The sequence below is a fragment of the Calidris pugnax genome, unplaced genomic scaffold (genome assembly GCF_001431845.1).
Source record: "Calidris pugnax isolate Ruff unplaced genomic scaffold, ASM143184v1 scaffold51, whole genome shotgun sequence".
Classification (NCBI taxonomy): domain Eukaryota; kingdom Metazoa; phylum Chordata; class Aves; order Charadriiformes; family Scolopacidae; genus Calidris; species Calidris pugnax.
The window spans coordinates 168093-182977 of record NW_015090797.1 but is presented as its reverse complement, the minus strand read 5'-3'; the positions used below and the strand labels follow the sequence as shown (position 1 = coordinate 182977).

Genomic DNA, 14885 nt, shown 5'->3' with positions numbered 1-14885 from the left:
TCTTTTGAGAGTCCTGAAGAGTTTCCTTGGAAAGAGATGCAGTGTGGAACATTTTCTACCTCATTAACACCTTTAGTAATACCTTTTAAGGTATCAAAACAGTCTGAATACTTCTATTTGCTTCTAATGGAGAATTCACAAAGGTGAGATTTGTATATTGAGAAATTTGATATTCTTTACTTTTCTGCATAGAACCCAAAGTGAACACCTATTCAAAATTTATTTCTATCCTCTAAATTTATCTCTTCTAGTCTGAAAGAGCTAAAACCTAGGAATCCTCAGGAACGCAAGTATTTGACCTCAGTATTAATGAGGTTGTACTTCCAAAAGCTGTTTCTTTGACTTTCGTTCCCTTTTCACTTGAACTGTGAGTAACAGCTGCAGCAGTTTATCCTTTATAGGACTATTTTGGAAGCACATTTAAGGTGGTTACTGTTGATGCTAACCTAAATTGCTGCCATAGGAATTCTGTTATTATGGAGTAGTTTCTCTAAGATAGCATAGGGCTATGCAGAAGGCCGAAACTTCGTTTCTCTAAAATTGTTGTCATGCATTTGTGACCAGTCTCCTAAGACTGCTTAACAGTAACTTAGCCTTTCTGTTGAGGCAGTCCCATTTGGCTTGGAAACCTAACTACAATGGCTGACATTGCATAGAATGGATTGGGTTGGAAGGGACCTTTTAAAGATCATCTAGTCCAACCCCCATGTACACATCCAACAGTCACAGGTTTCATATTTGCGTAGAAGTGTAGTGGTATTTTAGGGTGGGTAGTAGCATCATGCTTAATGATCCTTCTCTTTGGGGTCAGTTTCTCAAAACATTTATATTATGTCTAAGTAAAACTCAGATTTTTTTCTTTTTTTTATTTTATTTTTCCTCATTTTCGTAGCTGCTCTAATCCTACGTTCCCACAGTAGACTTCACAATGCAGCAAGAACTGAAATGTTTGTGTAACAGAGTACCTGGCCCAGCGTGGGGTGGAGCAGGGCCCACTCCCTGTTGAGTGAGGGAGGCTCCTGTGTACGCTTGTTGCCGTGGCAACCAGGGTCAGCTGACATGGCCGTTTACCCCGTGAGGAGGCCTGGGCAGGTCAGGTGACCCAAACTGACCAATGGGGTGTTAAAGAATCACAAAGCGATTGAAGGGGTTGGAAGGGTCCTCTGGAGATCATCCAGTCCAACCCCCGTGCCAAAGCAGCTTCACCTAGGGCAGGTTGCACAGGAACGCGTCCAGCTGGGTTTTGAATGTCTCCAGAGAGGAAGACTCCACCACCTCTCTGGGCAGCCTGTTCCAGGGCTCTGTGACCCTCAAAGGAAAGAAGTTCCTCCTCATGTTTAGGTGGAACTTCTTATATTCAGGCTTGTGCCCATTTCCTCTTGTCCTGTCACTGGGCACCACTGAAAAAAGACAGTAATCAGATCCCCCCCTCAGTCTTTTCTCCAGACTAAAAAGACCCAAGTCCCTCAGCCTCTCCTCATAAGAGACATGCTCCAGGCCTCTAATCATCTTTGTAGCCCTGAGCTGTACCCTCTCCAGCAGTTGCCTGTCCTTGAACTGGGGAGCCCAGAACTGGACACAATACTCCAGGTGGGGCCTCACCAGGGCAGACCAGAGGGGCAGGATGACCTCCCTTGACCTGCTGGCCATGCTGTTTTTAATGCACCCCAGGAGACCATTGGTCTCCTTGGCCACAAGAACACATTGCTGGGTAATGGTCATCCTATTGTCCACCAGGGCTTCCAGGTCTTTCCATCCATCTGCCATGTCAGTATAAAAGCTGAGGGATCAAAGGGGATCAGGTTGGCTCCTCTTCAAGGGTTGTTTTTCATTGAGTCTCTTTGACGGATGCCGAAGGAAGACCCTGTCAGTTCATCTGGCTTTGATTCCCCATTTGATTCCCATTTGTCACTGCGTCCAGTCTGGAACTTTCCCAGTGCCCACTGGTGACATCTTCCTGGGAACTTGATATGGTTTTGTTTATATATACTGTATCTATTTCATTATTTTCTTTTTATTTTATTATTATTTCATTAAAGTAGTTTAATTTTTTCCTAAACTCAAAAATCTCTTTATCCTTTTTCTTCCTCTCCTTGAAGCGAGAGGTGGGGGAGACCATCTGTCATCTTGTCGTTGGCCAAGCCAGCCCAAACCACAACTCTACCTATACTTGAAGCTTCTAAATGGCCTAGGACAGCACTGGCACTGAGACTGGCAGGCCTGCCACCCTTCTATGTGAAATTCTTACTCCCTGAAACAGAGTGGCCACATGTTCTGGATTTAGCACTGGCCCATGCCAACTATTTCAGACTGTGTCTGAGATTCTTCGATGGAGAGCAGCAGATTTTGGCAGTAGAATCAAACAGGGCTATTCTAGCAATACAAATGACTGAACTTCAATGCTGGGGAACTCCCTCTGTCACTCTGCAGTGACAGGGATAAATGTTTCGATCTTGTGCAGTAGAGGTGGAAGGGTATAGCAAGCAAAAACCTGAGAAGTTCCTTACTCTAGTTCAACCTCTATCTTGGTTGTTGTAGTCCTTGCCCTTCTCATAACACTTGCTACATCCCCTCTTTGTTGCTAGTTCTACACTGAAGTATCCTAGCTAGGAACAGCTAACTTCCAAAAGAATGAATGTGGCCATCTGGAGAGGGAGGAAGACTAATAAGTAAGCAAAACTTTGCTTTTTTTTCAGTTGAACAAGCCCAAACCACCTGATATCAACTGTACAGATCAGATGGGGAACACACCACTGCACTGTGCAGCATACCGTGCCCATAAGCACTGTGCATTGAAACTTCTAAAAAATGGAGCAGATCCTAAAATAAGGAACAAGAATGGTGAGTACCAAATGAAAGTACATAAAGTGTTATGAGGAGACAGAAATTTAACAGCTTCAATAAATTATGTTACTTTCCGGTCAATGATCAGGAAAAGTCTTACAGTGCTTCACAGGCTTTGTATCACTAATAGAGAAAACCTAACAATGAGTAAATTGCAAGAGACTGAAAAGCTGTAGCAAAATAATTATCATATGTGCTTTTATTTTCCAAACTTATTAATTTCTAGAAAACTTGCCTGTCTTAACCATGAAATGTGCCTGGCTTTTGTTTTCTTGATGCTAAACATTGAACGCAGGTAACAAAAAAGTGATAAGATTGAAGATGTGGCCAAGACAGTGACTCTTCAGAAGGCAGCTTCTATAAAAGCACATCCAGGAAAACTTTATGCTGATGTTATGCACACTGTGAATTTGTAATCAGATTAAAAGTTCCGCTATCTTGATATTTGTGGATATTTTGAACTATTTTACCTAGCTGAAGAGCTGAAAACAAATAATTAAGAGCAAAGGCCTCCCTGTGGCTTGTAGAACTCTGAAGGACAGTTCAGTGCACTAAAGTTCAGAGCCTTTTTAGTCTTCTGCTCCTGAGGAACTTAATCTTCCCCAATTCCAAGTAAACGTACATTCTTGTGGGACCAAACTTTAATGGGTACACAATGTCAGAGTGATTATTTTTAAGTATGTCTAGGTTTATTTGCATCAGATTCTCATGCCTCATCTTGGTTACTAAACAGATCAGACACCCCTTGATCTAGCCCAAGGTGCAGAAATGAAACTGCTACTGGGAGGTAAAACTGGAAAGGTAGGAACTTTTGTATCAATTCAAAATGCCAAGGCTGTCTAGTTGAAGCTATCCCTACATGAGCTTTAATTTCTCTTCAGGTTATCAACAAACCCCTGAGACGGTATGAAGGTCTCCTATGGAAGGTATGTCTTAATTCCTTTTTTAAAAATACCTTATAAGATCTCAAAGTATGTTAGTACATCCTTTTTTGTACTTAAGTGAGAGCTGATGAATGAGTGAACTCTTCAATAATACATTTGTTAAATGACTTGACTTTAATCTAGTATATTGGGTAAATTATAGATGGGCTGACTGAAGCAGTTACAAGATTCATGGCATTCTGATCTTAACCTTGGTCCCTAAAATCTCTCTTCGTTTCCTGGTAATTTTTGTTGCAAAGATTTACTCTAGTAAGGTTTTGTTCCTTGTCTCTGTGGCAGGCAAAATGTTTTTGGTTTTGTGGTTTATTTTTTTTTCTCCTTTCTTGAATAGCTGTTTTAATGTTTAATAGTCTGTGATTAATATTTTGCCATAAGTTCACCACTTTCTGGAAAAGTCAAATAGCTGTTTAAAGCTTGGTTTGCTTTGATACTCAAGGGAATTATTTTTTCCCTCTTTAAAAAAAAAAAGTTTTCTAATTCTTCTACATGAATCCTTATTTTTTATGTTCCTTGATGAAACCTTTGAAGTTTTCCTCAGTGTAAATTTTCCTATTTATTCATTCACAATTGTAATATAAGGAACTGTTTTTAAACCAGAGCTACGTACTAAAACTTGTGAAAGGTTAAATGTTGTAGTTGAGTATCTCAGTGTGTTTTATTTCTCATTTGATCTCAAGGGAATTATTTTTTCCCTCTTTAAAAAAAAAAAGTTTTCTAATTCTTCTACATGAATCCTTATTTTTTATGTTCCTTGATGAAACCTTTGAAGTTTTCCTCAGTGTAAATTTTCCTATTTATTCATTCACAATTGTAATATAAGGAACTGTTTTTAAACCAGAGCTACGTACTAAAACTTGTGAAAGGTTAAATGTTGTAGTTGAGTATCTCAGTGTGTTTTATTTCTCATTTGATTTTATGAAGTAGAATTGTGTGGTGATCAACAACCTCTGTAATATTAAAAAGTGCAGCATTGTAATATTTTAGTTCTCGCTGAATAGTTGGGTATCTCAGTGTGTTTTATTTCTCATTTGATTTTATGAAGTAGAATTGTGTGGTGATCAAAAACCTCTGTAATATTAAAAAGTGCAGCACTGTAATATTTTAGTTCTCACTGAGTAGCAGGCTCAACAAAACTTTTGTCTTTAGGTATTTCCGAAAAAGAGAACAGCATTGTAATTGTAAAGTATTCTCGGGTTGCTGTGATCACCAAGATACGTATAACCTAAAATGTTTTCCTAATGACTGCTAGTTTTGTGTAATAGCCTTCAAGCTCTCAGACTTACTGGGAATAGTAACTCTTCAGCTATTAACCTTTGCTTAGGTATTTCCGAAAAAGAGAACAGCATTGTAATTGTAAAGTATTCTCGGGTTGCTGTGATCACCAAGATACGTATAACCTAAAATGTTTTCCTAATGACTGCTAGTTTTGTGTAATAGCCTTCAAGCTCTCAGAGAGAACAGCATTGTAATTGTAAAGTATTCTTGGGTTGCTGTGATCACCAAGATACTTACTGGGAATAGTAACTCTTCAGCTATTAACCTTTGCTGGGTTTGTTTTTTGTTTTTGTTTTTGTTTTGGTTTTTTTTTAATTTTTGTTTTAGAACTCACGATTTTTTGGTTGGAAACTCTACTGGATAGTTCTAGAACATGGAGTCCTTTCCTGGTATCGGAGACAGTAAGTTCTGTGTTTAAATTTGTGCAAAGAGATTTAAATAATTCCCATCTTCACTTTATTCAATCTCTTTTTCTTTCAAAGAGCTGATGCAATGAATAATGATCATCGTCAGGGATGTAAGCATCTAACACAAGCCGTCTGCACGGTAAGAAGTGAAATGACTTGTACTACTATTGTTTTTTATGTATTGGTGTTACATACCTAGATTATGAAAACTTCAGTTAGGTTGGTAAACATGTGTTTGTTATAAAAAAGGTGGAAAACTTGTGCTGTTGCAAGAAATGCTGGTTTTTGTCAAGCAAAATATTATATGTAAAGTGGCCATAATGCTCCTTCACTTCTTTCCAAAGTCTTGAAGAAAAATATTATATGTAAAGTGGCCATAATGCTTCTTCACTTCTTTCCAAAGTCTTTTAAACATAAGGCTTCCTAAAAGCAGGCCTCTTCAGTTTGGAGCATGTGATGCGAGGCTTCCTAAAAGCAGGCCTCTTCAGTTTGCAAAACAACTATTTGGAGCATGTGATGCAGAGTAGCAAAGCTGTAGTTCCTCCTGTAGCTGTCACTGGCTGCTTGTGACTGATTGTGTAACTTAAGTGGAACTCAGTTGGAGAACTGATCTATCCTGAAGGTGGCTTTTGGAAAACTTCCTTAAATTCCATTATGCTTGTGAGAGTCTGTTTTAGAAGGAATGAACAGAGGACAGCAGGAAAACAGGCCAGGTGTTGTTTATAACATGCATCAAAACTGAGGCAAAAACTTCTGAGTTAACAGTAATTCCCTACTTTGCTTACTCTTAAGTTTTGTCTCTTCTACCCATTCATTATACTAATTCTGTGTTTTCTCCACATTCCTTTAGGTAAAATCTACAGACAGTTGCTTCTTTTCTGTCAGATGTTTTGATGACACAGTTCATCGTTTCAAGATTCCTAAAAATAGCCTCCCTTCTCAAACTAGAGAGGTAATAATGACTCTTTATCAAAGGCTTTAAAGTGTAATAATTTGCATACCGTCAGATGTTTTGATGACACAGTTCATCGTTTCAAGATTCCTAAAAATAGCCTCCCTTCTCAAACTAGAGAGGTAATAATGACTCTTTATCAAAGGCTTTAAAGTGTAATAATTTCTGTAATGAATAATTTGCATACTACTTGCTATGGGTGCATTAGTAGTGGGTTCAGTAGCTTGATCATCAAGGCTTGGTATTATCAGTGCATATATTAAATCTTTCAGCACTACCATAGACTAAATAGCAAAAAAATGGACAGCTTGTCATTCTGCTTAAAATTAGTGCCACCTTGTTTTCCACCTCTGTGTCTGTATTACGGCTTCCTCTTTTTCTTTAACTTCTCCATGTGGTAAACCTCTATTGTAACTTCCTTCTGTTGCACTTTCTTTCATAGTTTATTATCCCGAACGAAATAATGTTCTACTTACTCTTAGCCATTCTCTAAGGTGACCTAATAAATTAATTTTCTTAAAAGGTGGGTCTGCTGTTGCACTTTCTTTCATAGTTTATTATCCTGAACAAAAGAATGTTTGATGGTATATTCTACTTACTCTTAGCCATTCTCTAAGATGACCTAATAAATTAATTTTCTTAAAAGGTGGGTCTGAAACAAAGAATATTTTTTTCTTTTTTTAAGGGCTGTTTGTAGTGTAGTCACTGTTGGACTTCTATAGGTATACTATCTAGAGATGAAGTAGGGGCAGAAGCAGCTGGAGTACAGTGTTCAGTTCAGGCTCCCCACTATGAGGGAGATGCAAACAAACTGAAGAGAGCCTAACAAAGGGTCACTAAGATGATTAAGGGGACCAGAGCATCTCTACTACTAGGAAAGGCTGAGAAAACTGGGACTGCTCAGCATTGAAAAGGCTCAGGAGGATCTTGGCAATGTATGTAAATACCTGAAGGGAGGGTGCAAAGAAGATGGAGTCAGGCTCTTTTCAGTGGTGCCTGGTGACAGGACCAGTGGCAGTGGGCATAAACTGAAACACAGGAAATTCCCTCTGAACATAAGAAAAAAATGTGAGGGTGACAGAGCATTGGCACAGGTTGTCCAGAGAGGTTGTGAAGTCTCCATTTTTGGAGATATTCAACAGCAGTATGGACATGATCCTGGGAAAACTGTCTCTAGATGGCCCTACTTGAGCAGAGGGGTTGGACCAGATGACCTCCAGAGATCTCTTCCAACCTCTGCCACTCTGTGATTCTATGAACACGACAAGAATCTACCTTTTAATTATAATAGTGCTTGAGGTTTTGTTCACAGAGTTAGTCATGCATAAGAAGGCAGTCTTTGTTCAAGGCACTTTTCTGTCTGAACAGAAACCCAAAGATGCAAAATACATCCCCTACAGTCTTTTCTTAATTGATACAGCTTTTCTATGTGTCCTTGGATAGACTGAGGTGTTGGTGGCATTTCTCCTTAAAGTTTGAAATACTAGATAGCACTCTGACCATAGAATATCTCGTCTTGAATAAGTTACAATTTTTGCAATCTATTTTCTGATCATTAAGATGTCTCATTTTATTAATGAACACCTTATTCACATCAGTAGCAAATTTTAATTTGTTCTTTTGCATGTATGTTGTTGCCTTCTGGGGATGCCCATTGAAATGTGTATTAACTCTGGCTTTTTCCATTCAGAGTTGGCTGGAAGCAATAGAAGACCACTCTGCATATAGCACTCATTACTGCACACAGGAACAGTTGAGTAGTGATGATGAGGAAGATGAGACGGTATCTGTTACAGACCTACAGGATACTCTAAAAGTATGTATTGACTACTGATGTGGCTCATGCACCTAGGCAGTTGCACATTGTACTGTTTTGTATTGAAATACTTTAGTGTGCTTTTGGCTAACATTTATGATTCTCTGTTTCTGTGGATGCATAAATGCTGCTTGTGTCTGCACAGCTTACTGCCATGTATTCCTCTTCGGACTGTTTGCACAAAATGGCACGTTTATCACAGCTGCAGGGTTGTGTTTTTCAGTTTTACCAGCATTACTGCAAGGTAGAAAGTTGCTTGAGACTTTCAGCCAGGAGAGGGAGCCTTGTGCACTGTACTTGGTGACACCAAGGCTGGAGGATAAAAAAGCTAACCTTCAGTGAGCTCGGCCTCTCTAAAAGAGGGAATGAAATGGTTTAGAAACGATTCTCTAACACCTCAGGTCATATTGGATGCATTGCACAGTGATTGTTCAGACCGCCAATGGAAATTAGTCTTCCTTGATCATTCTGGCATTCAGCCTGTGTTTCTTGCTTTTTGCCATATAAATACTTTAAACCCCTTTATTTTAAGGGAACGCTGATGCTGCAGTGCAAAAATCTTCATGTGACTGAACTCCAAGTAGCTTGTACAGTACCTTGTGGTACAAGTTCATGGTGGAACAGAGATGGGAGGATAACAGGTGCTGGCAGTTCCCAGCAGCCTACAGAAGAAATGGTATTGTTTGATAGATAACTGTCTCCAAGTTCAAATGCAGGCTTGGAATATGATCTTGGGTTGGATTTCTGCTGTACTTGCCATACATCAGTTAACCTGTGCGTTTACTTATTTTGGCCTTTGGCTTGTCAAAGAACAAGTAATGGCTGTCCTGGGTTTTCAAACTTTTTAATAAAAAAGGGAGGAATGTGTAAACAAGAACCAGTCAGCAATATTATGTGCACAAATACTCTGTCTGCTTGTGTGTCTTTGAAGGTAATTCAAGTAATTTCTTTCAGTTTTAACATATCAGTCTCTGTCACTGAGAATCTTTATTAAGGCTTAATTCTGTACAAATGTAAAAATTTGAGTATAGTTAAAACAATAAACATACACTTTCCTTAGAACAAGGCACTTCTGAACTAGCTATCCTTGCTGTCTTACAGAAAGCACAAGCATGTCAACAAAGACTCAGTAAAGAGATTTCAGACTTTCTTGCAATGGTTAAATCTTTGGATGCTACAAAAGGTAAAATTTATTCTTCTAAAATGCAGTTTGTTACCAGGCAACTAGTTTTTTCTTATAAGCAGCACATGCTTCAGTTTCACTGAAATTAAATTTTCAGGAGCTTGAAAATACGGAACTGTTTTCCTCAAAGAGATGAAAATAAAATAAAATTATAATAATTGTGAAGAATTAAGATTTCAGATTTGGAGAAAAAACTAAGAAGTATGTTGATAGACATTTTATTGGTGGCTGTAAATGTAGTGAAACTGCCTTTAGGTATAGTGCTTACTGAGTAGTATCATAGGAATATAATGTAGGGATTAACTTTCAAGGTTTTGAAAAATCAGTAATTGCTAGCTTATTGCAGAGCATGTGACCCCTGACAGGCACAGAGAGCTGGCTGTCTTATTCTACCTTTCCCCTCAAAAAACTTACTTGTAGTGACTAGAAACACAATGAAAGCTGAGGCATGATGAAAAGGGTGTGAAGTGAAATCACAAAACTGTACAGGAAACTGGAAGCACAGTGTGATGGGATGTAGTCCATAGACTTCTGCCATGAGTTTTATGCCAGATTTGAACTTTTTGGGCTTCATTTGAAATAATAACACTGAAATAAACAGCTGGATTTTTTCAGCGTAACTGCCAAAAAATAGTACAGATATCAAGGTGCCAGAGATTAGAACTTACTTCATGTAATGCCTTAAACATGTACAGAAGTTGCTCATGTATTAAAAACACAAAAGAGTTCTGTAAGAATGTTTAACAGTTGCTGCTTTGAACCTGAATCCTAGTTACATATTGTGACTAAAACTTAGGTATCTCAAACTGGAGAACAAGTTTTTTATCTGTACTCTGTAATAAAATAGCAGTTTTGGGAGGAAAAAAGTTCTTCCTCTTCTATCACTGTGTCTTTCCAAAAGGAGTCTAGAATACAGATTTTTCTCCATGTGCTACTGGGTGGTTAAGTTACTGTGTGGTATTATCGTATCTTACACTAAATGAACTTTTATTTCACAAAGAAAAGTAAGGTTTCATAAAACACAAGAGTGTTTTATTGGGAAACCCTTGTATTACAATAAAACAAATTCTTCACAAAAAGCAGTTGAAAATCAGTATGAGGTGAATAAAACTCCCTTTGGTAGGGATGTAGGGGCAGTTTCTCTGACCCCATATTGCTTACCTGAAGAACCAGGAAGGACATCAGCTTTTTTTTTTTTAAAACAAACAAAACCCAAACTACACAACTTGAGTAACCAAACCCCATAGTCAAGCAAAAGCTTTCCTTTCCTAGGAACCTCTAGTCTTGGCCAATAGCAGTAAGAAGTTCCTATTTTCCTCCTAATGGATGTTTGTAACATGATGGGTCAGTGAACTGTTTCCAAGTCCATGTGTAAGCTCTGTACTTCTCAACAGAGAAAACTGCTGCAGCTCACCCAGTTCTCACACTGGGTTGATGTGGTATCTTTAAAGTACTCAAGTCCTTTGGCTCCAAAAGAATGCAAATTTATGAGTTAAAAGTCCTTGCAGGTGGAATTTCTGCTAAAAGTTTTTGAGTAATATAAGAATGGGACCTGATATTTAAAATTCTTTCCCTTCCTGTCTCAACATGTGAGTCTAAATCCAGGTATCTTTGAGATTTATGCATATTATTTATCACAAAGATGCCTCCTGCTCTCATAGTAGGTGTGCTGCCCATACCAATTCCTTCTAGAGGTGCTCACTGTTCTTGATAGCTGCTCTAAGTAGAGACTTGTAATTTCAGTCAGTAGTGAGCTTTAGTATCAAAGACGACAGTTAGTGTGTGGATATGTACTGTATCTTGTCCTGCACAAACAGTGTAAGTTGCAGAATGAATTCAAGAACTGTCACTGCTGGACCTCCTGGTCTTTGTTGGTGTGACATCAACTTGAAGCACCTGTGTTACTAAATGGTATCAACTGATGCTGGAGTCTGCAGCCACTAAAATGAACACTTCTTTTAATTGCAACAAGTATGCTTCCTGAGGGAGTGGTTTGCTTGACTTCTGAGGAATTGCTGCACATCACAAAACTTCAAAGATTAACTGAAATATTAAATAATTTCTACCAGCTGATTTGATTATTAAAGTTTCCTGCTGGTTCTAAACACGTAGCCCCTTCTATAAATGGCCATAGAAGTCAGGATGCAAGGTGGCATTGCTCTGCAGGCTGTGCTACTTGTCCAGCTGACTCCATGAAAATAAGATCTCCTTCCCTTTTTATTGACCAGTGTCCTTGTAACTCTCCCTCTATTTTCCAAACCTAAATCTTCAGCTGCACAGTAGTAAGCTCTTTCTCTTCTGTATAATACCATGGCAGAAGGCGGCAAAAAAAGCTACAGGTTCTCACTAACTTATATTAAACCAATGCAGTATCCTTTGTATTTGAATTCTGACACCTGGTGACTTTGAGGCTTTTAAGTCTAGAAAGTGGTTAAAAGGAGGTTGTTGGTAGTCACTTTTCCAGGGTCTTGCTGCCTCAGCTTCCAAAGCTGTGCTGAAAGAGAAACTTGATCCATCCGTGTGCCACTTACATGAGTGCTAGAGGAAGGGTGTTAAAGAGAGAAGTTACATTCCCTCAGTGCTACTTTTGCTTGCCCTTTCCTCACACAGATCTTTACAGTGCACCAGCCTTCCTGTAGGATATAAATGTTATGGCTGTGTTATCTAGAGGAAGAAATAATTAAGAGAATACTGTAGTTTACAATGTGTCTACCCCCTGCTAACGCTACTAATTTTGTACTTTCAGGAATATCTTCTCCCCTCCTGCAAAAAGTTGATGTGGTCTCTGAAGTATCCCAGGAAACCTGTGAGGCCCTGGCTGACTGCCTCAACCTGTTCACGAAGCAAGAAGGGGTATGTATTGTGCTGTGTGGATCTATAAAGGATCTGAATAGCTTAGTGTATTTTGCTAGTTCCCTGCTTACCTGTTATAAAAATAAATACATGCCCCCATAGATCTTCATGTTGTTGGTAAGCTGTCCTTTTGCATCCTGAATGTCTGATGAAACTCATACTTCTAGAGAAAGAGTTGCTAAGTTCCCCTACAAAAGGATATTAGTATTTGTGTGTTCAGAAGAGACCCAGATTTTGCTTACAAACTGCTGCTTGTAACGTTCAAACTGAATGCCTGAACTCAATAAACATTTGCTTTGCTGATTTGAAGGTTAAAATATTGAGAAATTTCATCCTTTTTTTTTGTACTGGCAAGATGAAGTGTTAAACAGTATTGCTTCTGAATTTGTTCTTCAGACCATGTGCTTAGTGGGTGTGCGAATGCTATCTCTTGAACTTCTGGCTTTCCCAGTGACAAATATCTTGTATAGTGCTAAACATAATGCAAACGCTTCCATTTGGGAATATATGTCAAACTCATTAATTCCTGGCGTAGGAGATCTGGTATTTTTCCCCCTCTCTAGAAGATACCCTGGTACCATGGAATAGATTTGCTTTCCTGTGTTGTGATAACAGTAATCCCTCAGTCAGGCTCCTGTTGTCATAAGTAAGTTTCAAAAAGAGGTTTGTGTTGGTGTTGTTGGTCTTCCAGTTATTTAACAGTGAGCTGCAAACACTGGCTCCATTGTCTTGGTTTGGTTTAAGATTATTTTTTTTTTTTTTACATTCCTTTTGAAGCCTTTTTGTCACAAGTCTAGACTTAAGTTGAGTCAAGCTCTAGCAGAGCAGACCATGCATTGCTTTTTTACATTGATTTTTTTTTTTTTTTCCCTTCTTTCTATAAGAAAACCTAATATTAAAGTTGCCAGTTCCATTTGCAGATGAGGGGGAAATTGTTACAACAGTGGGTGTTTAGTGTTAGTTAGTATTCCTTAATTGTCTTGGCATCTTGCTTCAAGCCAGACTAAAATAGCTTTCCAGAGTGGAGTATGGCAAAACATATGGTGAAATTGTAATTTCACCTTACTTGAACTTGAGCAGTCTCAGTAGGTGTTACAGAGGCCTTATTTTAATCTGGAAGCACATAGGTTTGGGCACAGAGAGATAGGCTGAGGTGTGAACTTGAACTTCCACCACAGCTAGTGAAATCAGTCGGTCATGACAGAGGGAGATGATGTGATCCTGGAGAGTTTTGTCTTGGTATTTTTAAACTTCAAACGTGTAGGCTTTTAAAGATGTCATAAGCTCATCAGGGAAATTACAGCAGCAATCTCTTCCCAAGACTTGAACCCTTCTGGAAAGTTACGTTCCTTGAGCATTACTGCTCTTAAACCCACAGCATTTGGTTTTGTCATCTTTTTATAAGACAGGGCCCTGTTCTTTGCCATTCAGTGTTGATTTCTAAGTGGTAGTTCTGTTGGCATTGCGAAAGCAATGTGTTGGGTTCTGCATCAGCAGGACCTCAATTAAATGCTTTAATAGTCCTTTCAAGTGTATTGAATAGTAAAGCAAAAGTATAAAGTATCAAACTAAATATAAAAACACTTGTCTAAAATACTCTAATTAAAAAAATAATCTCTTTTTAGTGTTTTTTTTTTTTTTCTCTTGTGATAGTGATTTCAATAATGAAGTTAAGGCTTAGGTTGTAAATGCTTGGGAACAGCTGCTGTGAATGCTCTGCTGTTAACTCAGAACTGCCAAAGTACCTTCAGGAAGGGTTACTCTACGGCTGGTGTTTAAAAGCATCTTTCCTGCCCATCCGCTTGTCTCCAAGGCCCCTCTGGCTGTCAATAGACTGTTTGACTGCAGCTTGTTCTTACGGGAAGTCCCTGATAGGACTCTCTCCTATAATTAATAGGAATTAATTGGCCTACAGTACCTTTCAAAGGTATTGTGCGTGTACCATGAAATCAGATTCTTTCTCAAATGAAGGTTTCCTCAAGCTTGGTACCTTTTTATCTTGCCTCTTTAAGAAGAATTCTTTTCCTTCCAACTTTTAAATTGCCAGCATACCAGACAGAAGTCACTGCTTGACTAAGGAGGAGAGGCTGCTAACTTAAGTCAGGATCACCGCAGCGCTCGCGCTTTTTGCCTTTTAGAGACCTTTTGTTTAGTATTGCCCATCTCGGGGATTTGTAGCATAATTGTGTAATATGCAAATGAAACTTCTAATACGGTACTGGGGGGGGGGGGGAGGGGAAAAAAGAGATAAACGTTCAACTCGCTTCCCCTTGCGTTAGAAATGGCGCAGGAGCGTGATACCCAAACGCTCCATCTGCCCGCTCCTCCTCTCCCCCCCGGTGCCGCCGTGCCCCGGGTGCGGTGGCGGCGGCGGGGACGCAGCCGAGCGGTTGCGGGAGAGGGCGGCGTGGCGGGGTGCCTCGCCCGGCGGGCGGGGGAGCGAGCGAATGGGCACCGTAGCCCCTGTCCCCGGCGGTGCGGTGCGGTGCCGGCTGCGGGAGGCGGCAGCCCCGCAGCAGCAAAAGGCGTGACCTCACCGCTCCGCACGGCGGGAGCTGCTCTGACGCCATAGCGAGGGAGCGGGGCGGAAGGCGGGGGGGGGGGGGGGGGG

General features: G+C 39.6%; 1 protein-coding gene across 2 annotated transcripts in view; it reads left to right on the top strand.

Moving 5' to 3' along the window:
• Positions 1-14885, top strand: part of OSBPL1A (oxysterol binding protein like 1A) — a 79653-nt gene that overhangs the window by 15957 nt on the left and 48811 nt on the right. The window contains exons 7-15 of one of the 2 annotated variants that reach the window (XM_014936920.1): positions 2697-2841; positions 3578-3645; positions 3726-3770; positions 5391-5464; positions 5546-5609; positions 6321-6422; positions 8113-8238; positions 9340-9421; positions 12168-12274. In XM_014936920.1, coding sequence (XP_014792406.1) covers positions 2697-2841; positions 3578-3645; positions 3726-3770; positions 5391-5464; positions 5546-5609; positions 6321-6422; positions 8113-8238; positions 9340-9421; positions 12168-12274 — 813 coding nt within the window. Of the gene's footprint in view, positions 1-2696; positions 2842-3577; positions 3646-3725; positions 3771-5390; positions 5465-5545; positions 5610-6320; positions 6423-6480; positions 6545-8112; positions 8239-9339; positions 9422-12167; positions 12275-14885 lie in introns of those variants that run through there. The other variant, XM_014936921.1, reaches the window with a different exon arrangement.